Source organism: Orbicella franksi, chromosome 1, assembly GCF_964199315.1.
Source record: "Orbicella franksi chromosome 1, jaOrbFran1.1, whole genome shotgun sequence".
NCBI classification, from domain to species: domain Eukaryota; kingdom Metazoa; phylum Cnidaria; class Anthozoa; order Scleractinia; family Merulinidae; genus Orbicella; species Orbicella franksi.
Genome location: NC_138145.1, coordinates 19,410,998 through 19,438,985, shown reverse-complemented (window position 1 = coordinate 19,438,985; position 27,988 = coordinate 19,410,998). Strand labels below are relative to the sequence as shown.

At 37.9% G+C, this 27,988-nt stretch overlaps 1 protein-coding gene and 1 pseudogene across 2 annotated transcripts; one reads left to right on the top strand and one right to left on the bottom strand.

The window, feature by feature from the left end:
* Window positions 1-1,195: 1,195 nt before the first annotated feature.
* On the top strand, window positions 1,196-11,702 carry LOC145484621 (uncharacterized; annotated as a pseudogene). The gene is made up of 16 exons (XR_014049047.1): window positions 1,196-1,662; window positions 2,739-2,858; window positions 3,098-3,283; window positions 3,586-3,709; window positions 4,235-4,413; window positions 4,761-4,831; window positions 5,541-5,583; window positions 5,699-5,833; window positions 6,541-6,663; window positions 7,065-7,196; window positions 7,556-7,672; window positions 8,444-8,518; window positions 9,069-9,206; window positions 9,379-9,468; window positions 9,832-10,828; window positions 11,330-11,702. The product of XR_014049047.1 is annotated as an uncharacterized LOC145484621 (transcript).
* A 603-nt stretch (window positions 11,703-12,305) lies between these two features.
* Window positions 12,306-27,874, bottom strand: LOC145495453 (EVI5-like protein). Its single transcript, XM_081475077.1, has 14 exons — window positions 27,243-27,874; window positions 22,946-23,294; window positions 22,537-22,653; window positions 21,853-21,927; window positions 21,633-21,758; window positions 17,694-17,732; window positions 17,056-17,160; window positions 15,833-15,922; window positions 15,621-15,718; window positions 15,249-15,363; window positions 14,583-14,615; window positions 13,851-13,991; window positions 13,303-13,473; window positions 12,306-13,038 (listed from the first exon to the last, which is right to left on the bottom strand). Exons 1-14 carry the CDS (start codon window positions 27,368-27,370, stop codon window positions 12,910-12,912), a joined length of 1,716 nt encoding a protein of 571 aa, XP_081331203.1. The 5' UTR covers window positions 27,371-27,874; the 3' UTR covers window positions 12,306-12,909.
* Between the last annotated feature and the right edge of the window lie 114 nt (window positions 27,875-27,988).

Sequence of the window (27,988 nt, the reverse complement as noted above, 5' to 3'; positions counted from 1 at the left end):
ACAAATTGTGTTGGAAAATGCCAAAAACATGAAATCATAATCTTAATGCCTACAGAATAAGTGTCAACACCCCCATTCCCGCTTCCAATGTTGGAAAATGGTAAAATGCAAACTTGTGTCAGATGAAAGTGTTTTGTCAACATTGCACAGGGGTGGGGAGGGGCAAAATGTGTATAGAATGATTTTTTTCCAACCCTTGTGACCAAGGTTGTTGCTTTTTGCTTTCAGCTAACACCAATTTTCTGTTGATGTTAGCAGCTGTAGCTATTTCATTTTTGAGTTCGTTACATATATCTAAGCGACGTTTTTGATAAAACAAAGAGACCATTAGTTTACTTACTCTTTGACTACAATTTCAGAGAATTTATTTTAACTTCTGTTAAACCTGAACAAATATTTTTTCGGCGGCTTCATTTCACCCTTTGAAAACTGATTTACCTTTTTTGATTTTCAACTTTGAAACTACAGTGCAACGTAAAAAAGTGACAATTTACCACTCGTTCATGATTTTTATTCAGCATTCATTTTGAGACACTATACACACAATATTCATCACTTATTCCGCTTCAAACCCCATTGTTTGATGCAACATTTTAGAAATAATCGACTATCCTCTTCTGCCCTTGACTGCAATTGCATTATATTACATTATAATTCTTACAAATCCTTTTAGAGCGGTTTTCAATTGAGTGGCGAAAGAAATTAGGCAATTACTTTAGTTTTGGTTCTACCACGATTTGCGGTTGCCGGCTGAGTATTCTAATTGGTTTAGTTTTGGTTTTAAACACTGAATTGAAAACTGCTCCATACTCCGGATTGAGTAAACATCGTTGTTTTTTGATTTCTTCGTTACTAGCCTGATTTCATAGCGTTTAAAGTGCTTGATTTCTTCACAAAATAAATTCGAGTTATGAAATAGGTGTCCCCAATTAGCAGCAATGCTAAATCTCACTGACACGTAAATAAAGTTATTATTGTTATAGCACATGAGTTTTTTCTAGCTGCTAAGAGGTGTACTTGATGTAAGATTTTTGCTTTGCAGTTTGTTACATCACAGTACAGTTACATCTGCGTTTTGAATCCGGCATATGCTTATTCACTACTTCAAGTATTAAGGTACCGTAGTACATGTATTTGGCAAAGCTAAGAAACGGGAGACTCGATCGAAGAAACAGGGCTTATCCAAGGTGGCGAAGGAACAAAACACGTGGCTCCCAGCATGCAATAAAAACTGCATAATTCTTCATGCGAATTTCTGTAACCAAAGCATTTTGAGTAAAAACAACATATAACTTCCTTAAAAGTTTCACGCCTTTGTATCTATCGTTATAGATACAATTGAGAAACTAAACAGATCGTACTTTCCGGCTTTGCTTACATAATTTTGTGTAAAAACACAAAACTGACAAGTGAGCTGAAACGCGAGGTATCACATAACATTACACAACCTTTATTCAGAAATACAATTACATGATAATCAAATAAGTGTTCAGGCAGGCAACTTATTGTTTCTTTTACAAATACAGGCGCATCCCAGTGAAAGCTGTTGATTCGCTGAAGGCAAATCATACCGGCAACTGTTCAAATAAGCGGTAAAGGAAAAGGGGGACACAATGCTCTCTTTCAGCACTTGCTGTACGAGGACGACCTCTTATAAATCAGGTAAGTGGATGATATACCGGTTTGCAAAAGTACCGAGAAGCTGAGCAAGTGAAACAGATTCACTAGTCAGATTCCTCTTCGTTGCATTCCACCAAAAATTAATATAAGTATAGTAGTGAGTTTCCAGTTTTTTTTGTTTTTTTTTTTGCCTTAGCAATTGTTAATATTAACAGAAAGATACCAGAAACAAGTAAGAGAGTTTCCACAAATGGCGATACCCCCTTTCTTCTGCCCCTGGAAAGAAAAATTCATTATGGCGACTGGAAACCCCTTAGCCAATTGCATTAAAAACAAGAAACCGTATTGAGGACCTTCTGACAGTTAACTTTAGCCCTCTTAGGCGTAAATAATTATATCACAATTAAAATTAGATTTCTTTTCGGTTAAAGTAAACCACTGAACTAAACAGGGACCGAATGCCCTAAAACTCTAGTTCCGCGAGAGCACATGGCTAGGAATACCCTGCAAATTATTTACGCGAAGAAGTCGTTCAGGTTAAATTGAATCGATATTGACCGTTCTATCGTTAAATAATTTTACCTATAGGTTTGTGTTTCCAGCCTTAATGAGGGGAATGTTCGTCCTTATATAATTGACCACATTGTACATACTTTCAAGGTACTTCATGTTTTTGAAAGTGCTTTTAAATAGCTCTCACACAGGTTTTTTCAAGAAGAAAAAAAGTCAACCCTTGTTGTATTATCCCAATATGCGTTAATTTCTCTCATTATTACGAAGAAAAAAAAACATTGTCTCAATCCATGCCGTCTTAGCTTAAAATTTCGCCGGCTAAATTCAACATCGATGATTTGTGCTGGTGAGAAGCGTAGATCGCTTTAACGTAAACAAGGTAATAGGCCACGTTCGATACATCAATATTCTAACATGGCTACGAGGCTTTCAGGACAAACATCTATATCTTTGGTGTTGTTTTCTTTGTATCCAAGTCTCTTTTGGGCATTGAGAAACAAAAGAAACTTTAAAATTTTACAATTTTGACCGGGAAGCCTCGGAGCCATGTTAGAATATTGATATATCGAACGTGGCTTACTGATGTTTTCCTTGATTTCCCATAGCACCGTCTTCACCAGTGAACCCACTCTCACTTTTGGTCCTCGGTGGTTTCCTCTTGGCCAAAGGAGGCCTGGGGGAGAAAGGAGCATTCGAGAGGATTCTTGACGTTAATCTTGGAAATGGTGAGTTTTAACTTGCTTTGTCAGACTAGTTAAATTAGCTTTTCGATTTCAAATTGTTTCGTTTGAGAAAGTAAGCAGCTTACTACTCAACCATACTACTTATCCATATAAGCATTAATCGATGGAGGTGGACTAAAGAAGAGATATTGAAAGAGATAGCCCTTCAATTCAAAACACAAATAATTCTGAAAAAACAAAAATGGTCTTTTTGTCATTGGTGCAACAATTCACTATTACAGACATTCCAGAGAGTCCGCACCACTTATCCCATCTCTACGAAGGAGACATCAAGTTATCAGAAGAACAGCGACTGAATAATATCCTCTTTGGAAACCCTGATGGAGCTCCGTCACGCGCTGCAACTAATGTTGACAAGATAAAGTGGCCCAATGCTGTCATTCCTTACGAGTTTGACTGTAGTGTTGGTGAGTATTTCAATACACTTCAGGTTTTCAACTAAACAGTTTCCATTTCTTCCATTTCACCCTATGGCAAGAGAAAATTAGGTCTCTCATTTCCTCTTGCCTATGGTGATTTCAAAATACTGTTTAAATCGTCAAAATACTTTCGAACAGTTTAAAATCAGTTTAAAAATACGGCTGTTTTGGTAGGGGTAGTCTTACTGATGCCTGCAAATTTCTGATTGGTTAGAACCAATTTCTTTACCGATTAGAGATAATCATGGTGTATTATCATTGGTTAGACTAAGGCTGCTTTACATTGACAGCCAGCATGGATCGGGCTGTGAGAACCACAATGGAAGCCATTGCCGAGTGGGAGAGCAAGACGTGCATCAGGTTCGTGAAGAGGACAACTGAGAAGGAATACCTGTGGTTCCACCGTGGAATGGGGTAAGACGTAAAGCAATCCCTAATTGACGTTTGATATGAATAGCTGGCAGAGTAATGCTTAAATATTATTTTAGTATTATAACTTTAATGTAGTTTTAATATAATAAAATGAGTCTAAACAAGGCAAGTACCATTAAAAGCCGTCGTTACGGAACAAGGACGCGAGCGGCGAAGAAAAGGGTTATAAACCAACTTTGCATGGACCTACATGTAGATTTGATTACATGAAAGTCAAATATATTTATAAATGGCAAAAATAAAACTAACTAACAAAGTAGCTCTGTATCCGATATTGGGATGGATAGTTGTATAGTGGTGACAAGGAAGACGCACTGGGAATGCCATTCTTGGAATTCCCTCCACTGCACAGTTACCAGCCCTATTTACGTCAGCTAATCATTAAAGTATCATTTTTCATTGGCTCTTATTTTGTGAAGCAGCTATGTCAGGAGTGGTAGCTGAATTTTTTGCAAAAGCCAAAATTTTAGAGCTATATATTTGTATTGCGCCCTGTTTCCTCAACAGTTGCTGGTGCGAGGTTGGTAAAGTACGAGGTCGTAAGACATGGCTGTCCATTGGCAATGGATGTGAATACAAACACGTCATGACCCATGAGCTTGGACATGCGATTGGCTTTTGGCACGAGCAGAGTAGACCTGATAGAGACAACTACTTGAAGATCCACTGGGAAAATATTCTTGACAGTAAGTTGTCTACGTCACGTTAGTGCTATCATAAATCTTATCCATGATTAATAAATACAATAACTTGTATTTACACAAGGCAAGTACCACTAATTAAGAGCCGTCGTTACTGAAAAAGACACATGCGTTGAAGAAAGGAGTTATCAGCTAACTTACATACATACATACATAACTTTGGACCTACATGTATAGATTTGATTACAAGAAAGTCAAACCTTGAGAATACAATTAACGAGAGAAACAAGAGTTAGTATGCTGACAGCTAGTCTAATTCAAGTTAGAGACAGGAGACAAATGGTCCTGTCAGCTCATGGAAGCATTTTCACCCTACACTGATGGTTGTACAGGTCCACTCGATAACAATACTCCATTGTCGGAGTTAGTGGATGGAAAGAAGTTCACCACAGCTATCCTCAAGGTATCTTTGCGCACACTGTGGGACTTAAAGGTGATTCCTTCCTTAAGTGCAGATGTACCATAATTGATGTCTGTGCATTTTGCTGACATCGAACCGGCACGCAGGGCAAAACCTGACAGACTGTTCACCTATCCGTGGCTAAAAATAGACTGTAAAACAGTTATCACAGGGAAGGGATGATCTCTACTTTACTTTCAATCTTTATGTTAGTCTGTCGGGGTTTTTTCTTTTTGTTTTTTCTTTTTGCGTCGTCGATGACGACGCATTGCAGGCACGCAGGATGTACAAATGTTCCAGCCGTGAGTATTTACAAATTGTTGTCGTAAGGAGATGTAAAATGATTCAATTATAAGTATGACTTACGAATGCGTACTCCTCTACTTACGTATACACTGTACTACCATTAGCGTGCAAATTAGCATGCCGACGGTTACACAATTAAGTGCATTTTTAAATTAGGGAGGCAGGCCACTACTATAGAGATATTTGTTAGAAGATAATTAAGATTGCTTTGTATTCTCTCAACTCCAAAACTCCAAAATATGTTTTGTATACAGTTTAACCGTTACTTTTAATTACACGGTTATATTTCATCCATAGTTGACAAGTGAACAACATGAAATAAAATATTAATTTACGAAATATACATGTGCCTTAGATTTCTTACTTTATTATACTTAGTTGATTTCTTAGATAATTTGTTCATTAATTTATGTATTACTTTTTAGGTCGTGCCGAGAGGGGAGCTGAAGGTAAAAAAAAAAAAAATGATACCCTAAAACTGACTTTCCCAAGTATAATGAAAATTTATTGCATTTGTGGATTAATTGTTGTGTTTCCTTTTAATTCTGGCAAACGTTGTTTTAGCCTAAACAGCACCCGAACGATGTGCGGACAGGGCCAATACACCTGACTGCGAGGGCTGCAGAGATGCTGGGTTCTGTACACAACATTCGTCCATGATTTACCACTGCAAGAAAACTTGTGGATTTTGTACATCTAGTAAGTGTCAAAACATATTAAATAATTCATCGTGGTAAAATTGCAAGACGATTTATTGTTTCAATAATGCAATACTAAGACTATTAAACCATAGCATGGGATATAAGTGACTGGATCGGCTAATGGTACCAGGCAAGCATTAGGCGACTCTAACGTTGGAGATTATACAACATAATCTGGTGCGTCTGACATTCAAATAAACTGAGTGACTGAGCAGTTTTATATACCACGCAGGCCGTCTTAATTCAATCGTTCGTCACCAGCAAAATTGTGACATTCTATTGCCGACCACGAATGGTAAAGTGACATCACAAAAGCCCTTTTCGAATGTTTTTGCCCAAAATAGTTTGATAATTTTTCAGCCATTTCTTGAGAAACAACATTTTCAAACTCATTAATAATTCGTCAAGTTTATACAAAGGAAATCATGATCGAGATGGTGTTTGGATATCTGATCTTAATTAGCATAGATTTTTACAATTTCATTTGTCCGTTTTCTCCTTAGCTTTAGTTTCGATTGAGAAGATATATCAAACACTCAAGACAGTGTTTGACCAAATTTCCAAAAACCTCGAAGTTCGTCATGATCAAAAATACTCCGCTGCGCGTCGTATTTTCAGCTCTCTTCTCGGTGTTTGGAAATGTGGTCAAAGACCGTGTTTGATATATTACTACAAAATTCCACCATCTTTTTCCCCATTTTTCAGATGCTTGTATGGACCTGAAGTTTGAGTGCAAGAAATGGGCCACTGAAGGAAAATGTTCATCAGACAAAGCTAACATGGATAAGGAGTGCCCCAATTCCTGCAAGACTTGCAAAACCTGCACAAGTAAGTAAACCTTCTCCGGGAAACTGCTCAGACTGACAGCAGGATTTAATCATTTCCTTCTTCCCGATATCGATTGATATCATCTGCCGGGCCTCAGCTGAGACGATCGACGTTATAGGGCAGCAGGAAAAGCGAACGACTTTTCTCAAAGACAAACTACGATCATTAAGCGATCAAATGGTGTCTGGGCTGAAGATCGCAAGAACTGTCAGTTGCTATGAAGGAAGCGAACGCGAAGAAAACGCATATCTAAGAAAACTGGACGGCAAAAGATATCTAAGACGTTCAGTAATCTTTAAAGAAACTTTCAGTATCTTTTCATCTCAACGGAGAAAGAAAGTAAACCAATTTTCTTTCTTTGCTTTTTTTTTTTTCCTTAAAAATTCTTTGTTAATTTTCAGACCCATCACCCAAGATCTGCGTGGACAGAGCCACGTCAAAAGATTGCGAAATGTGGAAGTCATCTGGGTTTTGCTCCTCGCACGATGCAATGATTTATCATTGCAAAAAGACTTGTGATTTTTGTTCGTCAGGTACGAATGGTAAAAGTAAGACTTGGTCGGAAGATCCGCTTACGAATGACATTTAGTCCAGGTTATGAAAGAATTTCACAGTGTAAATCGTAAATATGTTAAAATATGTTTGTGATTTAAAAAGACATAGTTTACTTTAGGGGTTCTCTTCTTCTATTAAGTTCATCACATAACAAGTTCGAGATTGAAAAAGGCGTAATATAAAAGTTCCTCATTTTATTTAATATATTGTTTGGTCGAGAGATGATGAATGCTTGTCGGTGAATCTGGTCTTATTGACTTGTACATGTATCCCAAGATAACCAGATCCCCCATTGTTATTTCTCGTTATAAAAGACAAATTACGTTCCTCTACACAGATACCTGCCTCGATATAAAATCTGACTGTAAGCAGCGTGCTAAAAATGGTGAATGCAGTAAAGTTTCAATGGAACTCGAGTGTCGTCACACATGCGGTTACTGTGATGAATGTACAAGTAAGTGCAATTAAATTTTCGCCTGGGAAGGTCAAAAACCGTAGACAACCTTATTGTAAAGTAACTATTTTACAGGAGGGCGAGGGGGATGGGGGGGAGGGGGTGGGGGTGCAGATGCCTGCCTCTAGATCTTTTCCTTAAATTCGCCAAAACAGAAAAATAAATGCAAGCAGGCTAACCTGGTGTTTCTATTTTGTGACAACTTGTCGCTCCTGCACCAGCAACCTATAACTGAGAACATGCTTTCAAAAGAGAAAAGAAAATTAACCGCTGTAGCATCCCTATGTAAGTTTCCCTCTATTCTCAAGCAAGCTCGGTGACGCATTTACTCGACTGATCAGTGCGTAAATTTTGGATTGCATCTAGCTAGTCGCTTAACGGGAAGCAATGCCAAGTTACTGGCTATTTCAAAGCCGAAACAAAGCAACTGTTGCATTCAGTTGTAAACGAGGTAACAGAATGGTCAACGCATTTTGAAATTTAGCCATATTTGGCTTGGTACACCATATTGCCTTACGTAAGGATTAAGGTACGTGGACACCACTGGCCCTGGAGTACACGATGAACTGAAGCGCTGACTTGTGTTACTCGACTGATTTTCGTGAAACAAAACTATAAATGCAGCAGGGATGATTTTTGTACATATATTACACAGCTTGGTTGTATGCCCAGGTAATTCAGAAACAGTACATTAGTTTGAGTTTGCTCAAGTTTCATTACGGCCGTAGAAGTATACGTAATACATACTTTATTTTTCCTTATCTTTCATAGCACCAGCACCAACGAACCCGCCAATAACAGGAATTCCCACCGTTCCAACGACTTTGCCGAACAGAACTGGCGTGGGTAGGTTTATTTGCTCTCTCGTCGTCTTTGTTTCTAATTACAAACAACGAATCCTTTCATTTGCTATTTTTAAGCTGAAACTCGTCAGTCAACGGTTTGGTTTTGCTTGAAATCAAATCCAAAAATATATGTTGCAGGTGAAAACAATTTCATTGTTAACGATCTCCTGTCTTTTGACAGTCATTGATATTCTACAGAGAAAGTTCATTGCCTAGTAATGAACATGTGAATGGATCTTTCCACCACGATTCTTCGTCCCCTTTACTCTCCTTTAAGGGGGGCCTTAAGGGGTGAAATGGGCACTTGGATTTGCCTATTTTTTCACTAGGGCTGAGAATCGGAAACCACAAAATGGGAATAGGATTGCTATTTGGGCAATCCTATCCCCCACCCCCCCCCCCCCCCCAACAATTCTCGTCTTCCAGAACCCTCTAGAAGGCTGCACGGATAAACTGATTGAAACAAACTAGTTTTGTTTCAGTTTTAGCTACCCGAGATATGAACAAGCGCTCCATATATAATTATTCCAATGCACTTTTTTCCTAATCAGGTCTGATATGTGTAGACAAACGTAAAACTTGTCCAACATGGGCTGCTCAGGGTGACTGCAGAACCAACGGCTGGACCGAGAGTACCTGCCGCATTAGCTGCGGTACGAAGTGCGACACTTACCCCATCAAGCCAAATGGTAACGATGACTCCTTGTTTATACGGACATGCATTCAATGTTTAGGAATTAAAAACTTCACGAGAAGGGTATTTTAAAATTGCGCTAACCTTCTGTTTTCTGACAAAGGCAAACTAGTAGCATATTGCCATTTTTTAAACGATTCCTTGCCATTGCTTTTAAATCTACACAGGAACCTGCTCTGAAGCCTTCGGTCTAGGATGGCCTGGAAATTACAAACTTCCGGACAGTGCGTTCAGTGCATCGACAGAGTACAGACCAAGTGAGTTTGTAATTACCCTAGATTTATAGAATAGTTGACCATGGACGCCATTGTAATCGCGCGCTGTATATTTTTTTTGGGGGGAAAGGGGGGCTTGTTTATTTTATTTTATATATCTATTTTTTTCTCTTTCAAGTAATTACATCTTTCCAGCGCATAGATGCCTGGTGCACACCCTAAGTGTAACCATTGTTATAGTTCGTTACTAATAACGCGGTCCTTACAGATAAGAAGTTCTTGCTTGTTTCGTCTTCGTGTTACTTGTTTCGTTGTTTTACTTAACGCCATTTTACCTAAAGCTATCCAGTAACATCATAAACTTTTAACGTTCATCTTTACTTTTTACAATTTTGCGTTGCATAGCTGGTTGGAGGGCATCGGCGGACAATGCACGTCTTTACTTTGAGGACGATCAAGACAACAAAAGAATTGGAGCGTGGTGTGCAACTGATCGAGACAACCAGTGGCTACAGATTGACCTTGGCAAAGCCAAGAAAGTTAGAGCTATCGCCACGCAAGGTAAACCATACAGCTAACTCATTCGTGTTTTCTCTGACGTGGTATTGATTTCTTTCAACGTTGAGTGTTTGCTTTCGTTTGTGCGTTTGCCAAGTTTTTTCACTGGTCTTCACATAAGCTTAAAGTCGCGCAATTACAAAAAGAAATGCTTATAAAATAACAGGACTGACTATAAACTGACTTGAGCCAACATTCGCGAGTCGAAAAAGTCAATGAGAGTTACGGAGTGATACAGGGAAAACAATGAGTGTCAATACCAGTTATTCGTGTAAACAATATACAAACAAGTACTGACTCTCCGCTTTTTTTTTTGCAAAACTATTTTTAAAGGTCGTGACGTTTTCCATGAGCACGTCAAAGAATACAAACTGGCCTTCAGTGATGATGGATCTAACTTCCAGGTTTACCAAGAAAATGGAAAGGAAAAGGTTAGGCTACTAACATTGAGAGCATCGCACTGAGTGCCAGTAACAATATTAATACAAAACAAACACTTTCAATCGGATGGCATTATATGTACTTCGATTCGACGTCTAAACACCCCACGGGCTTATATTCCAGAGGGAAAAGGAAGATTCCCGAGGGCTTTCTGTTTTTCGGGAGGGGGGATTATAATCGTAATTTTTACACGCAGGCGTTTAGCTAGGCTGTCAACAGTTAACATGGGATAAAATTTTGTTTTTACAATTTTAGAACTTCATTGGTAACTGTGATCATTTCACACCGGTGTTGAATACATTCACCCCCGTCAAAGCCAGATACGTTAAGATCCTTGTTGGGAAGTCCTCATATCCATGCATGAGGGTTGAACTGTATGGTTGCAAAGTCTGACCGTAGTAAGGTAACAGTATTACATCCTAAAGGCTCGTGCAATTTTGAGAACATTTTCAAACCTCACTCGTAGTGTAAATCCTTGATTGCACTCGCATTCATATGATTACCTATTACCTATACTCATTAAGATTAAGGTTGCACGTAACAAAACCGCAGCGCAGCTCAAGGCCATTTTTAAATTGTCGAGCTGGCAACCAATCAATGTGGCCGTGTGCGCGGTACTCAGATATGCGCGCGCATATACTTAAATTGCGCAGCCTGGAAGGTAGAAATACGTGCATAATATGCACTAGAGTTAGGTTATAGGTTCTTCCTAAAACTATGAGAACATTCCCCACAAACGAAGCATGCAAGAATAACGTCTTCTGCCTGCACCTTCAAGCAGTATACAGTTGTTCTTTACGTATGTATAAATTATGCGATGTGATTTATACACTGTTTCGGAGATAAATAACACTGGTACAGCACCCTATAATTAAACTGTTTTATTATTTCCTTCTATTCTCAGCTCTCCGCCTCCTTGCAGCAATCAGCTTTACCCCAGTAGAGTCCAGCTTAATCATTTACACTGCTGTAATTGTCAACTGTGTTGAAATAAATTAAAAATTCAAAACGTCCTCTTGTTTACACAAGCCTTTCAGCTCAACGGGCGAACAGCATCTAATACCCCCCACCCCACCACACCCCACACTAACAACGAAAACATCACACCTGAAAGTGATTAGAATACAGGTTCAGATTATCAATAGTAGATTTAATGAATAACAGCAATGTTCCACCAAGACGGATGGGCAATTCCTTAACGAAGTCAAGTAAAATTTTGTACACACATGTAATTTAATACATAGTCAAATTCTCCCACATTGTACAACAATAAGCATCATTATTTTGACACGTGAACAGAATTTGCTTGTTGGCTAATTGAATCAAGGGTAAGAGTTGTATTTTCTGTTTACTTGACACAATCTAGAGTGTCTTTCAGGGATTTTAGACTAATAAATATCAACATCACATATCTTGATTAAAAAAAAACATCTCATACAACACAAAATAACCAAGTACATCTTCGATTGTCTATCATCAAAGACATGTGATCTCCTTGAAGTAAAGTAAATTTTAACAAAGGGTTACAGGTTTTGTTTTTCCATGGACACTGAAATATTAGTACTATTTTACCGCAGAGAACTAACTCTCCTTCATTTCCTTTGAACATGGTATTTTGTAAAAGTTAATAAAAGTCGATACATCTTAATGACAAACTGAGCTATCACAAAACCATGCTCTCAATAAATTTAATATTACTGAAATAATTCTTAAAATAATACTCTATTAATATCAAATTTGTAACCAGGAGGGATCCCTCCTGTTTGTAACCATTAGTTTGAAAATATTAATTACCAAAAATTTAAATTCTTTACTCAGCAAAACAGGAATGGCTACGACTATCTTAAGTTACCCATTCATGTTTAAGTTCCCTTTTTTGCAACTTTCATAAGTGAGCAATCGAAAACTGACAAGCCAGTATAATTATTGTGACCAACGAGAATGTTCAAATTGACATTTGTGAATAAGGATTACAACTAAAGGAAAACTAATGGAATTTCTTTCAAAATTGTCTCCTCTCTGCTAGTGACAGACCACAACTTTTTCCAACTCTCATTTATGGAACAATCAGTTTGTCCCGCATCTTAAGATTTTCACTTCAGTGTAGGGTACAGTTAAGTGCTTGGCATCAAGCCGCAGACCAAACTTATTTCATTATGCAAATCTCTTGCCATGAACGAAATCGTATAATTCAAGTAAAACAAAGAAATTATTTTTGAACTATTTCAAAATAAACATTGAGAGTAAATGGCAAACTTATCGAACCGGATCTTGCCACTGTCGATAATTTTGTTACATAATTTATTAAACTTATGCGCCATTTGGCCAATTTTTCAACAAGTTTTACTTTATAACAGTACCAATTAAACCTGGTGCCATTACACGCTTTTAGTCTTAAGACCTTTCAAGGGACAATTCAGATTCATGTTTGTACAAATACTGTGACTATAAAACGCCTCACCGCTCCAGCATTAATGGCCCCAATCAGCTTGCCTCGCTCTCAAAGGAGCCATTCTCTGTTGTTGTAGTAATTTCATCAACATTTACCTCTGACCCAATAAAAGACCCTTGAGGAAAAGACGCTTTCCCTGTCTCATCCTTTGCAAGGTAAAGCTGAAAAATGGATGACATCAGTTAAAGCTACAATCAACGACTGGTGATTTTGGCGAGCTGAACAAATTGCAATCTATGGTTTGGGATGAGAGTGATTGTGCATGTATGCAAGTTACACTGGACTGAATCTTTGCATTTAGTAGAAAATATAAGGTATAATCTTGTTCAATTTATAAGTTGTCTAGTAACTAAATCATCAAAAGTTTCTCAAACTCACCACCCTAAACAAACCACTGAGCATGAAATAAAGTGCACAAAACAAACCTCAGTTTCTAAATCTCGTGACTTCCTCGTCAAATCATTGATGATTTGATTTGTTTTCAAGTCTCTCTGCCTATACTCTTCCAGCTCTGCCTCCAGTGCAATGATCTTGACGTCACGTGGAGAGGGAGGAGAGTCATCCTGTCGCCCACTCATCTCGTTAATAATGTGATTCTACAAAGAAAGACATCCGTTGAAATAGCCTTTTCTTTTGCACAGGAAACAAAACCAGTTCCTTAAGTTAGTGCTTCGCCTTTTGAGCAACGCTTGTTTGTTTTTCCGCTTGATGGACTTCTTGTGTAAAGTACTGTTACATGTAGAATTCATAAATGTACTCATCATTACTGCTTCTTCTGCGCCAAAATTCTGAGTCAAAGGGTTATATGAAAGCAAAATATGGAAAACGAAGTTTGTTGCCTTATTGATTTGTTTGATTAATTTCTGTGCCTCCTTGCTCATGACAGACTTACAGCCCCTAACACCACGGATATGAACCAGTCAACATGCTCGAGTCTCACAGTTAACTTAATAAAAACCACATAAATTAAAACCTTGAACATCGTGAGTTCTTCTATTCGTCTGTTGGCTTCTAAAAGAGCCACTGTGGTTGCCTCATCGCGCCTTCTGAAAACTACAAGATCTCGTTTGAGGGCGTAGATTTCTTCCTGTTCCTCCGCTCGAGTAATTTGACCCTAACATTCAGAGAAAAATGTTTAATGAAAATCCAGTATGAGAACTCTAGAACATAACTATTGTAAGTTTCTTCAGCTGATAGAGTGCGGAAATACTAAAGTTGTGCTTAACTCTTTGCGCACTGATTCAAATCCAGACAGTAGGATTTTTTTTTTTTTTTTTTTTTTTTGCCTTCCAAAGCTAAGACCAACCCCTACGTATATGTTCCATCAGGGTTTGTAGGAGAAAAGAAACAGTTTCTAAGTGGGACTGCCCGTCAGGGCGAGGTGGAGTCGGACCTTTGTCCCAGATTGCTACAGTAGCTGTGAACGCTTAGCAGGAACAATGAACAAGCCGGCGAATACATATACAGGTAAGTGTATGGGAATATGATAAGTATGCATAGTGTAAGTCACCTTCTAAGATTTAAATCTCCGACTACAGAAACTAAGAGGCCTTATGCGTCCAATGGTATGATGACGATGGACAAATGTGTCTTTACACGTTCCCATTCAAGTAATTGCGTGCAGTAACTTTGAGCGGGTACAATGTTTGTATGTCTTATGTAAAAATCACTTGCACAAACTCAAAGAAAACGAAAAACACGTTACCTGAATTAATGTATCAGCCAGATTGGCGCCCTCCTGTGAAACAGAGACCGAATAAAAGTTACATATGCCTTTGGTTTAAAGAAAGAAAACGATAAAATGATGGGTCTCCAACAAAAGACAAAATTCATGACAGTAAGAGAAGTCACATGAGTTTCAATAACATGATCACACAGATACAGTGTAGTTCTACTTTAGAACGTACGATAAAAATAAAGACTACAAGCACAGAGTTTATTCCTGGACTTGACCCTATTAGCATCCAAACTCGTATTAGTATAAATCTAAAAGCATTCTATCAAGAATGCCGTTCTCTGATTGGCCCCTCTACTCACTATCTATTCTGTTGTAGATAGTGAGTAGCCCAGGCGTGTGCGCTTATTTGCATTTTTTAAGTGTCTGTGAAAAGGATTTAGAGAAAGTTTTGAACGGCTAATAGGTATACATGTATACTAAAACAGTTAGATTATTCGCTCTCGATTTCCATGCGTGATAGTTAATTCGGGCTGCCCCCTCGTCAACCATCACGCGATGGAAATCTCGAGCTCATAATCTAATGGCGTTGAAAGAAAATAATGTAAGGTATATGTAATTGGACAGATTATGGATCGACTCATCCAAGACAGAAAGGAAAACAGTCACACAAAATTAACTAGTTTATTCATTTACTTTCTCCAGTTCATCTATCCTTTGAAGCAGCAGTCTGTTTTCTGTTTTCAGACGTCGTAGTTCTTCGTTGTCTTCCGCTTCCTTGTGTTTCACACGAGTGTACTCCTTTTCTAACCTAAAAACAAAGCAAACACAAAGCCTCTTGGCAAAGAATAGAAACTGTACAAAATGCTACTGTACCGATACATGAATAAGCAGGATTATTTCTAAAGACCCTCAAGACAGGGAACGTGCATGTACAGTGTACAATCTGCTGCTCACATGATCAACATTTACAATCCTCCTTAAATCATACACGAATAGCACAAGTAAACCAGATGTAAAAAGTAAAGCTGATTTGTATCAAGGACTGCACAAGTTATGAACGTGTACCTCTTTAATTTCTTTGAGCTCACTTTAACTTCAGCTGCTGCCTTCATCAGAACATTCATGTCTTTCTCGTATTTTCCAGGCATTGTTTTCTGAAAGTACTAACAAGCCAGCAACAAAGAACGTCATCAGATACTGTACGTGTGTACCTCCAGTCTACGATAATCAAAGAACTAGAAGTGAATCAAAGTACTGTAACTGAGCCAAATACGTACCTTCAGCATTCCTTCAATATCAAGTTCTAGTATTTCCTCTTGGCCTAGAGTAAGCATCGCCAAGATGACACGAAAGAGCCCTTCCCTTCCCTAAAAGGCAATTACAATTACTGAGCTCACATTGATTAGTTCAACTATCAAAGTTTACATGAGTACCGATATAAAGTTGCTAAATTACAAGTACAACCCAAGATTGTGACTAAAATAATGTCGTAGCTTGCATTTTATGGCAGGGGTCCCTTTCCATACAGCAATGTGCAGGTCCCTACACACACATGACGTGATGCTGGTACATTACAGGCACCTCAGCACCCATCATTGTAAGCCGTCCAACCATTCGGCATCATCCGTTCAAAAATTTTCTTCAGCCGTTCAATGTATCTGTTTTGGACGGTTTGGGGACCCGTTTCTTATCCGTTTACTTGCCGTGCGTTCAGCAGTTCCAACGGAAACTGTACGGAACGTTTTCGCGTGAGAGGTCACATTTTTTTTATGTGTCCAATAATGACTCCAATCAATTATTTGCCAGTACCCCTTGGACCTTGACTTCAGAGGGTCACTTTTACACACGAGTTTCTAACCTGAAGCATTGGTTACTACACTACTATAGTGTGTGCCAGTGTGTATAAAGCGATGTGAACTGGCCTATAAACGAATAAACGGTACTCTAACCGACTATTTAAACGCACCTCTGAGAAAAACTCCGATGCTCACTCAAGAATCACGAGAAATTGTAATGTAAATTTATTGTGCCCCCTTCACAGAAACATCTCGGAGGGAGGACGCCCTTTGCCGTAAGAACTGTAAAGGATTGGAACAATTTACCTCGATCACTAAAGACAAATAAGTCTTTGAAATCCTTTAAGGCTGAATAATGGAAAATAGTGCTAAACTCTCAGAAGACAAAGCGATCGTCTGATATAAATTAATGACAATAGATAGATGTTTGCATGCTCTTCGTTTTAAACCGATTTGTCCCGTTGTCAAATTCTAGAAATATTTGTATTTTCATTTCTATTGTTAACAATATCTATTGCCGATGTAGTTTTTATTATTTGTATTTTTTATTTTTAGAGGGCCACAAGTTCATCAGTAATGTAATAGTTACTGTTACGTGTCACCCTCATAAAATAAAATTTCTTACTTACTAACTTCCTTACTTACATGTGCAATACAAGGAAAGCACAAACCTACAATTACCCATCACCTCTCTTACAATGTACCTCACAGATGAAGACATCCATAATCCTAAAGGCTGCATTCAAAGGAAACACAGATGCACACAGCGTCAAGAACCATGACGACGCATACATAGCTGTATCAAATCCCTGGTAACAAATTAAAGAAAAATAACTATTTTATTACTATCTACTGATTGCAACTCCGAGGATAACAATGTATCAGAAAAACGTCTTGATGGGAATGCCACACATTTCAAATTATGTAACTTTATCAGGTAAAATTAGACATTAAAACTAATGGAATGAGGTAAACAAAATAAAATACTGTATAAACAATAAATATTTTATAGAGAGGTCAAACCACATCTGCCTCGGCTTGCTGGTATTCAAGCATGTCCCCTTTCCAAGTTGAACTGGCATTTGAAAATGTAACAGTTGCTCCCTTAGGAAGAATTACGAACAGTGGAGTATTCAGAGAAAACCCTCAGAGCAAAAAGTGACAGAAGGCAAGAAGTGACAGAAAACTAAATCTTCACACAGCGGTCATGCTGGAATCAAACCCAGGGCACAATAGTAGGATGCAACCAATCTCACATCACCACTGTGCTAAATGAATACTGTTCCCCTCTGAATGTATGTACAAACACTGTATGTGTGCTCTACTTGTACAATGTAACTACCTGGGCTTGGAAATGTGAGAACAACAAAGGCAGGCTTTCCTTGAAGGGAAAAAGAAAACACTGGTCAGCATCTGAAATTTGGCGGAGTGACATTGTATGACCGCAATTAAAACTACATATTTTTGTTGGATTGGATTATTAAGAGCCAGCAAGTAATTAGCAATTATTTTGTGAGGATGCCCATTAATGTATTGTACAGCGTACATGAAGATTAACTATTAAACAATTAGAATATGAGCTCGAGATTTCTATCGTGTGATAGTTGAAAGTCAACTATCACGCACAGAAATCGAAAGCGAATAATCTAAGGGGTGGCGAATGGTAAAATCCGAGACTTGCCGAGACGCCGAGACCGTTGTATAAAAATTCGAGACCGAGACTTAAACAATTTCGGAAAATCCGAGCCCGAGACTCAGTGCAGAGAAAACCGAGCCCGAGACCTTAATTATGCAAAACTCCGAGCCCGAGACGCGCTCTTGGTCACTTGAAACTGGATCTCATTTAGGGAAGTGGCAAAAACTATTCTACAATCAATAACTTGTAGTTTATTTGAACTACCAAATAGCAGTCACAGATAAACGCTAACTATTTAGTTATGCATTAACATTTCGACCTTTTTACGGCCTATCACGACCTGACTTTCAGCTACTTTCGAGGTCACGCGCTCTCATCAACTTCCGGTCAGCTAGCTTCAAACATCTCATAGCTTCTCATCGGCGATCATCCGTTAGTTTCTCGAGCTTACTGCGCGATCTAACTTCAGCTGCTAAATATTGTTTGACCTTCTGTACTGGTTGATATAACGCGTTATGGACGAGGAGAGGGTGGAGGACAAGAAACGGCGAAAACACAAATGTAAGTAAATTGTTAACTTTGTAATTATTCATACATGATTATTCATTATTATTCTCCTGTCTCCAGACATTGCCTATAAAAGATCTACCTTGACTAGCTCTTGCTATTCGTAAGCATCGATTGAGGAGGTCTACATATGCATTTGGTTGTGTGTTTGTAAGGCTTTTACTCTAAAACTGTGTTAGCTTCTATTTTAACCGCGCAATGAAAGGCTATTGAACAGTAATGAAGCATCATAGTGACCGGCTGTCATGGCGTGAATAAATTCGCCGGCAAATTATTTTCTTGCACGGGCCATCCGTGTGAGTAACAAGTAAAACGATAATTTAGACAGCGAAATGGATAAAATCCTAGGCTCAATACTGGAACAAGTTTGACTAGTAGGTACAATGTTGGTGCAAGATTGGAGACCATACCAACCCTGTGATGCAGCAAAAATGCACATATACTCTCCAGATTCAGAGGACTGTTTGTTGTTTCACTATGAGTTCACTGGCATGGTTAAGTTGGATCAAGTTGTGTGTAAGCTAAGAACCGAGGGCTCTATCAGTTATGTTGATGATGACTTTCACCTGGAAATCGATGAAGCTATTTACCATCAGTGTGTGATGGAATTGAGCCAAATTCCTAGGAAAGAACCCTCCACAGAAACGGCATTCAGAGACAAAAATAGTGCCAGTACTTCAAGAGGGCGATCACTGACTAAGGCTTCCACACAGATATCGCCAGTACAATATGGTATAATAGTAAAGTCTTCACGTGTCAAGTGGCTTAACATGCAAGGACGAGGAGTTCGACGCATGTTAACCCCTACTGAGCATTTTGTAAAGTTCCCTGACAGTTCGCAGGTACCCATTTATACTCCTGGGTAGACAGGCACTGTGAAAGGGGCGACTTGCACCTTAACAAGGTTCTTTATAATTGGCCAAACGAAACCATAAAAAAAAATAACAATAGGTTAACAACACAAACAATACCCCTAGTCCAAAGAAGCTCAAAGAACAAAAAAGGTGCAGATTAACAAGAACGAATCAAAATAGAGGTTCTAAAGAGTTGCTGGTCAACTGCTGTGAAAGTAAAGTGTTTAGCTTACTCTAGAAGGCGACACGGTGCACGACTCACGAATGGAAAGTAACTTACCACAAAGGACGAGGAGAACAAAACGTTGGATTACCAAACACATGGAAAGAACACTACATAATGTAAGTAAAGCAAATTAAAGTTAGCATGCAGTTAGTCGTTTTCTTTAAGACGTCTTATTTAGAGGTTATATCTACATTTGTATTCTCTACGACCTCCAGAAGTTCTCCAGTTGAGGTAGTGCTCCTTTATTGCAAAGACCATTACAGTAAAATATTGTTTTTGTTTTGCGTAACGGTATTCTACAATAGCTTAGAATACACCGTCTTAGACACGCCGGTATATTCCAGACTACAATCGCATGTCCTCAGGCTAACCACTTATAAAATCTAAATCGAGTTACTTGAATTCCTTGTCTTAAAGTGCCTATGAAGTAAAAAATAATTGCTGATTATTTGGAAGGCTTTTCAGAGTAAAGAAGAATGGCGTTTCCCTTTTTTTAATATCTTTTGTCGTTCTAGAGGTATTTACGTTTTTGTATTATGCAAATGAGGAAAGTGATGACATCATAGGTGGTTCTATTTGAACAGTAAAACAATGAATCAAGAATATCTCTAGAAATATTGGAGCAGTGTTCTTCAAACTTGGCACCACAAATGTGCATCACAAAAGAAGCAGAATGACACCTTCTGCCAAAAGTGTTGCCATGGCAACACTTTTGGTTCCAGTCTCTTTCTGTGAAAAACCAAATATGCCAATTTGCAACCTTTTGAAAAGGGACAGAGGGTCTTGCTCGGAACACACATGATTCCCATATTGTCTTAACTCTCCCCCATTAGATTGTTGGGAGTGGATGATCCTTGTTTCAGATAAAATCTGGTAATGTTAGTTTTAATTAAAACAGGACCAGTGACATAACTGTTGTCATGGCGACGACACGATGGGTGTCATTTTGTTTCTTTTGTGATGTACATTTCTGGTGCCAAGTTTAAAGAACACTGCTTTAATATTTCTAGAGATATTCTTGATTGAGTGTTGAACTGTTTTAGTGGAACCACCTATGATGTCATCACTTATAATACAAAAACGAGAATATCTCTAAACAAAAAAAGATATTCCAAAAAGGAAAACGCTATTCTTCTTTACTTTGAAAAGCCTTTCAAATCAGCAGCAACTATTTTTTACTTCATAGGCACTTTAACCGGCTAAAAATACAGTCCACCGACCATGTTTTCGTGCGATTTCAGCATCAAAGCGTGCGCATGGTTATTGTCAGCGGAAACCTGATCAAATGAGCATGCGCGCGGGCTGAGTGAATATAATAATAATAAGAGAAGTAAAAGTTTCGCATTTGCCGCCGTTTTGCGTAAACGCCATGTTTAATCTCAGCAACACTGACTCTGCTCGCTCAACGCGATAACTTTTGCCGGAGAACCTCTGCTAAAAGAGCAAATCCGAGACTCCGAGACCTTGCGAAAAAAATTCGAGACTCCGAGACCGAAAGAAACACATGAAAAACGAGACTTCGTGACTCGTCACAAAAGCTTCCGAGATTCCGAGATAGGATCAAGAATTTCCGAGATCCACGATTTTCTGGGTACCATTCGCCACCCGTAATCTAATTGTTTTAGTATAAATCTACTAGTCGTTCAAAACTTTATCTAAATCGTCTTCACAGACACTTCGAAAATGTCAAGAAGCGGCAATCATTTTGTTAACAAGGGCACGTTGTTATACTACTCACCATCTATCACAGGATAGATAGTGAGTAGCGTAGCCAATCAGAGAACAGCATTCGTGATAGAACTCTACTAGATTTATACTAATAAATGTTAGAATGATAGTTCTGGTTGAAACGGTGCAACGTGATAGCGTCTTTTGTTTTGGCAGTTACTTGTACATGTAACTCTCAATAAGTTCATTAATCAATGATTGTGTAATTTAATAAACAAATAATGACAAGTCAATTAACATTACTTGACAACCACTGAGCAGGTTTCATACCTGCAACATGCTTTCTAGCTGAAATATGCATAGTCCAAGTTCTGCCATTGTTGGTTTAAAGATCTCTCTCATTCTATAATCCTGCATGAGCTTTACAAATACGCAAAATGCATCTTCCTCAGGCATCTATTACAAAAGAAAGGTAGTATAAAAACTATGCCGGTCCAAATAAAGCTAAATTGTACTAGTTCAAATATTGTTCTGCATTAATTATAGTTACCTGCATTAACAATATGCCAACAATGAATGCACTTCCTTGACAATATCCCACTTCCTTATCCCAGATGGAGTATGCCTGGATTAAACAATTATCAAAAACACCAACCTGATAAATACGTGTACATGTAATACCGTTTTCCATGGTCTATGGCCAATTCCACTACAAAATATAAGTAACAATAATTGCCAAGTATTTTACATGCACCATAATTCACTTTCTACAGTATGTACATAAATTTTGGCCTTTCCACAGAGTAGTGGAAATAATTAAAAGTCTTGACAGACAACAGCAGTATTCAAATAAACTGAAGAAATAAACCCCCACAGTTGAATCAGTTGATCAGATATTATAATAAACTACAATAGACTTTCCATTACACTGTATGCTGAAACCTTCAATTGGAAAATATTCAATTGACAAAATCTTCCAGTTGAAGGATTTCAATCCAGTGGAACTCTGCAAGATGGGCACCTCACAGTCATGTTGTTAATTAATACAGTCACCTCCTTATCACAGCTACTTCTTTTTGTCCAGGTGAAACTCAAAGACATACTATGTCTTGTACATGCACCATCTACACCTGTGCTTAACCTACATACATGTACAGTACATGTGCCTGTTGAACAGTCTAAAGATTCTTTTTATACTGGGTCAGATATGCAAGTAGTAATCATTCAGTTTTACCTTAATGACATTGAAAAGAGTTCCTTGCCCAATGCCATCTTTATCTTTAAAGAAGGAATGATCAGGAAATGTTCTAGCAATATCCCGTTTAATCATCCTTTCACAGGCTGAATTACTCTACAAACAAAGAAGCATTTCAAGAATAATTATTATTATTACTACATGTATTTAAACTTGCACTTGAGGAACAAAATAGGATCTACATACAGAGACAGATCACCACATTGTCTGCATTGTGTACAACAGTTACTGTTCTATCACTTTTAATGACAGTACAGAAAAAGTCTAGTGGTACATACATATGTACTGATGAGCAAATGAAGTACACCATTACAATTGTAATTGTAGTTGTGAATTCATCAGTATGGTGTACATACAACTCTAAAGTTACCTGAAATTCCAAAATTACCTTAATGAGCTGAGGATACTGATCTCTAAGAGGAAAATCCCTTGCCTCGCAGAGCAGTTGCCAGACCATGCCACGCAAAGCATTGGGGACACCTCGCCTGACCATGTCTCGCACAATCTTAGGTTTCTTCCGTTGAGCATCAGACCAGTTGCCGATGAGTTGTCCCCACTGATGATAGGTATCTGCTTCCCCACACACCTCGTCATAATTTTCAGGTGTTTCTGGAGAATCACTTGTAGTATCTATGGAATTGCTTCCCACGCTGCATGTTGACCACCTCTTGTTGCCAAGCCCCAGAGATGGAGAATCTGGTATTGTTGTCAGTGCCTTAGAATCACTGCTTAACAGCCTAATGAACAAAAGTACAGCGAATTTCCAATTTTTTAAGTGCATGTACATATACCAGTACATGCAGAGGAGGGGGACTAATACAATTACTGTACAAGTACATCAAAAATTATGACAAACAGCTAAAATCAAGACGTGATGTTTTGGTTTACACAAATGATGTGCTAAGTAGAGTTCCAGCATCATTTGTTCTAAAAAGAACAGTACCTCAAGGAAAGAAAGGGGTTTTTTTTTAAACAAGTACTGTATACCGCTTTGTGATGTTAACAAGGAAGTAATGTACATGTAGGTGTAACATGGCTCAGTAAATATCCACCATTGTTATATAGGTGGAATTTAGCTGAATCCACAGTATTCCAGTCTCATTGGTTGATTTATGGTCACATGGCAATGGCTACATATAAATCTAAATGTCACCTCACAGGCAACCATTAAGCAATTCCAATTGATTTTCCACTAAGCAGAGGTTACTGTACAAAAAAAAAAAGTCATGTATCAACTTTGACTTTTTCTTGCCAGGTTATTACTTTACACTAAACTGAAGCTACACACATGTAAAAATTACTTGTCCCTTGGGAAAGAGTTAAATTTATTTTACCTCACAATTCATCTCAATGTTTTCCCATACGAAGTCAAGATGAAAACAAAACTAACTGTTTCCCTCGGGACCCATAATTAAGTATATTAGCCCCTTCCACTGTGAGGAATAATTTTTATTCTTAACCACCAGAATAAAAGTGAACACAAGTCCACACAAGTATGATCTTTAGTTCAACTACTTTTAGTTATGCTAAAAACGTGATATTTGTTTCTTGGTAATCGAAATGGGATAATTAAAGTTTAGCCAATAACCATTTAACGGTACAACATATTGATGTATTGTTTTTCATTAGCAATGCAGGTGAAAGAGTGTATAGAACATCTCCTGAGGTATAGTCACATTAATTTTCTTTTTAACACAGGACGTATAGAAATATCACCCTCTATAATAGGAAGAATGCTATGCATAAAGTTTGATTACAAGTGTGATGATTATTATTTTGATCCCAGACATGAAAATCGAAATGCAAAAATGTTTAGCTAATTATTATTTAACACCAGAGCATTTTGACCATTATTTACATTTGGCTCTTCTACTTATTATGCAATATGAAATTTATACATTTATCTTCATTGTGACTGTTCTTCATTAGCACTGAGACTACTCTCTAGGAGCTACATGTACATGTAAGTCTTCTATTGATAAGGTAGGTTAAGTGAGCTTCTATACTTTCTTACTGATTCTTTTTACTACTGTTAAACATGTGTTAAGGCTTGTCCTCTCCTCAAATTAAAAAAACAAAACAGTCTTTCTCCCTGTAGACAATAGTTGATAATCAAAGGGGACTCAAGTTAGTGAGGTTCTACTGCACAAGTTGACTGCGGGAAATTTTGTCACGAGCAAAATTTTCTTCAACATGTTTCCAAAATCTCACTGGTTAAAGTTTGCAAGGTGACGAAAACATACCACATATCCCTTCCTTCCTTAGATACTTTTAGTTATGCTAGAAACATGATATTTGTTTCTTGGTGATCGAAATGGGATAATTAAAGTTCAGGCCAATAACTATTTAACAGTATGGCATATTGACATATTGTTTGTACATGTACAATGCCTTCTGCTAAACAAATAACTGAGTTTTCATTAGCAATGCAGGTGAAAGACTGTGTAGAATATCTCCTGATGTATAGTCACAATAATTTTCTTTTTAACACAGGTATAGAAATATCACCCTCTATAATAGGAAGAATGCTATGCATAAAGTTTGATTACAAGTGTGATGATTATTATTTTGATCCCAGACAGATGAAAATCGAAATGTAAAAATGTTTAGCTAATTATTACTTAACACCAGAGCATTTTGACATGTTACAACTGTATTTACATTTGGCTCTTCTACTTATTATGCAATATGAAATTAATACATTTATCGTCATTGTGACTGTTCTTCATTAGCACTGAGACTACTCTCTAGGAGCTACATGTAAGTCTTATATTGATAAGGTAGGTTAAGTGGGTTTCTATACTTTCTTACTGATTCTTTTTACTACTGCACATGAGTTAAGGCTTATCCTCTTCTCAAATTAAAAAAAACAACAGTTGGCAGAAACCAAATTCCAGTTAAAAAATTGAATCTGAAAAAACTGCAAGAAATGTTAACATTAACATCATAGATCTACATACGTGTACATGTAGAACACCATATTGAATTTCATATTCCAAGATCTGGTAGTCAAAGAGTTTTAAATTTCTTTGTAGCAGACTTAGCTGTTTCCCTGTTACTGTATGTCACACAGAAGTATCTTTGTTGCCAAATGAAAAGGAAAGCCCAATACAAAAGACAGTGAAGACAACTTGATGCATGATAATGAATGTTTGAGATCAATTAAATGCAGAAATTATTAGCTTCACAGTAAAACACCCTAATGAGAATTCTAAAGTACTGACTTTATTCAGAGAAGCAGATGAAAGAAAGTCGTAACAAAATAAGCATTTTTCAAATTGCTTTCCTTGTTTTTGAAGTAATCAATAGCCTGACAAGTTGCTTAAAAAGTGGTAAGGACTGTCAACATGAAGGTGTAAATTTGTATTTAGGAGGCTAGAAAATGTCAGAAAGCAACAAATTTGAGGCAAGAGATGCATGGTGTATAGAAATGATGTTTTGAGATAAATGAACTATAATCTCAGGTCTTTTTTTTATTAATACTCTCCAATGTTACACCTGGGAATGGTTTGCCAATCAGTTATAGGAGATCCATTCACTGCTTGGGCAAAATATGTGAATAAAATAACTTGCTAAGTTGTACATGTTCTTGATGTGACTTTGAAGGTCAGTCTTAAGTTTTGAAATTGTTTTTGATTGGAAATTATCACTAACAAGACTGGTGAGACTAATTACAGTACACTTGCCCAATGGACCACCAAATTTCCATTTTCACCTGCCCAAGAACGAAATTGACTTGACCTGGGCAATGGGACCTGGGTTTTTTCCTGCCCTGGGTATAGTTTACTAGTCACAGATTTCTACACACCAGCAGAACTGCCATCTGATCATTCAGTTTGTTGCAGATTTAGTCAACACACAATCCAGTACAACTGTACAATGTGGCTTAAAACACTGTACAGCAGAAGGAAAATACATTTCACAAAAAAGCTACAAAGTAGTGCATGTATGCATAACGATTTGTATGCAGAACACTACAAACATCATTTTTAACTTGTGGCTTTGGTGAGTACACCCCAATGGAATATTTCATTCGATTTTTGTCCATCATGGTTTCTTTCATTTGTTTATAATTAATTTAATTAATGCAAATTAAACTTGAATCAATTAGGAAATTACAAGCAAGTGCCAAGTGCAGCCTGGCCCTAATGTAAACTCATCAGATTGTGTGAAATTAAACTCTTTTGAACCTGAAGTGTCTCTTGAAAGTAGTCTAAATGAAAAAATAACACAACATAATAAGAGCTTTAAGGGCTACAAGAACACTACAGTGAGGAATATGCAGGAAATTGCGTCATATAAGTGGTCTCGCCCAAGATTCTCAGCCTGTTATTGAACTGAACAAATATTAAACAAAACAATTAGGACTTTCATTGTATGCTTAATGAAAGTGTAATGAATGAACTCTTGGTCAGGGGATAAATTATGCATCGCAGAACTACTGCTTTCGATATCAAGGTAAAAAATTTGGGTCCGTGTAGAACTAAGCTTACATGTACAGGTCAAAGCAGCAACCTAAGCTTTTAACCCGCTCATTTTTATAACGTATTACAAACACTGACGAAAACGTTGTCTGTTATTGAACTGCCCTCTAGTCTATCAGTATTGGCCTTCGTACCACAAGTTCTAATGTCCGTGTACAGAAGGAGAAACCTTGAATGAATCTGAACACTCGGTAAACTCACCTATTTTGCTCCTCCAACTTAGCGACAAGTTCGTCTACGGATTTTGTTCGCGACTTCGAGCGCGGCGGCGGTTTTAAGCTGTCTTGACCACTTCCATCCTCCGAATCTCCATTAAAATTGCTCGCCATAGTGAAAACTGCGGCAGTTTATCAGGCAACTTCCTCGGTAAACTGAGGTAGCTGCCATGAACTTAAAATTGCCAGCTGTGAAGGTGACAGTCACATGCGATACCCTGGCTGACAGTGGATGAAACTTAAAGCAGGTCACATTTTCAAAATATACTGGATCATTCCCTAAGTTAACGAATTATAAGTCTTGGCTGGATGAAATACTAGAAAAACATTAAATAAACGAGCCACCAAGAGGCCACGAAAGGTCAAAACAGGCTCCAAAACAGATTGACCGAAAGAACGAGAAAGTCGAAGGAAAACTTAACAAGACAGCGTTACAGCTTGGCAGCGGATTTCCAACATAAAAACAACTTCGCCTACTCGGGCCCAGTCTCTCTGTCAAACTCGGGCCCAGTCTCTGTCAAAGAAGTCTTTGCAGCTACACTTAGTCTTTCCAGGGGTTATTTATTCTCAAGCTGGCTTGGAAACCCAACCCTCCCCACTGTTGAAAAATGGAAACTTACACGGAATTACTCTCTCCCTAGAAATTCGTTGCTTTTCTATATTTTTTTCTTGTTTGTTTGTTGGCTAGTTTATATTCCTTTACTGCCTCACAGAGTTTTTCCTCCTTCACTG

Coding starts and splice junctions, on each gene's coding strand:
- LOC145495453 (XM_081475077.1), bottom strand. CDS start 27,370: ATGGCGAGCAATTTTAATGGAGATTCGGAGGATGGAAGTGGTCAAGAC. Junction 23,295..27,242: donor AAGTTGGAGGAGCAAAATAG/GTGAGTTTACCG, acceptor TTTGTTCATTAG/GCTGTTAAGCAGTGATTCTA. Junction 13,992..14,582: donor TGGCTGATACATTAATTCAG/GTAACGTGTTTT, acceptor TCTGAATGTTAG/GGTCAAATTACTCGAGCGGA.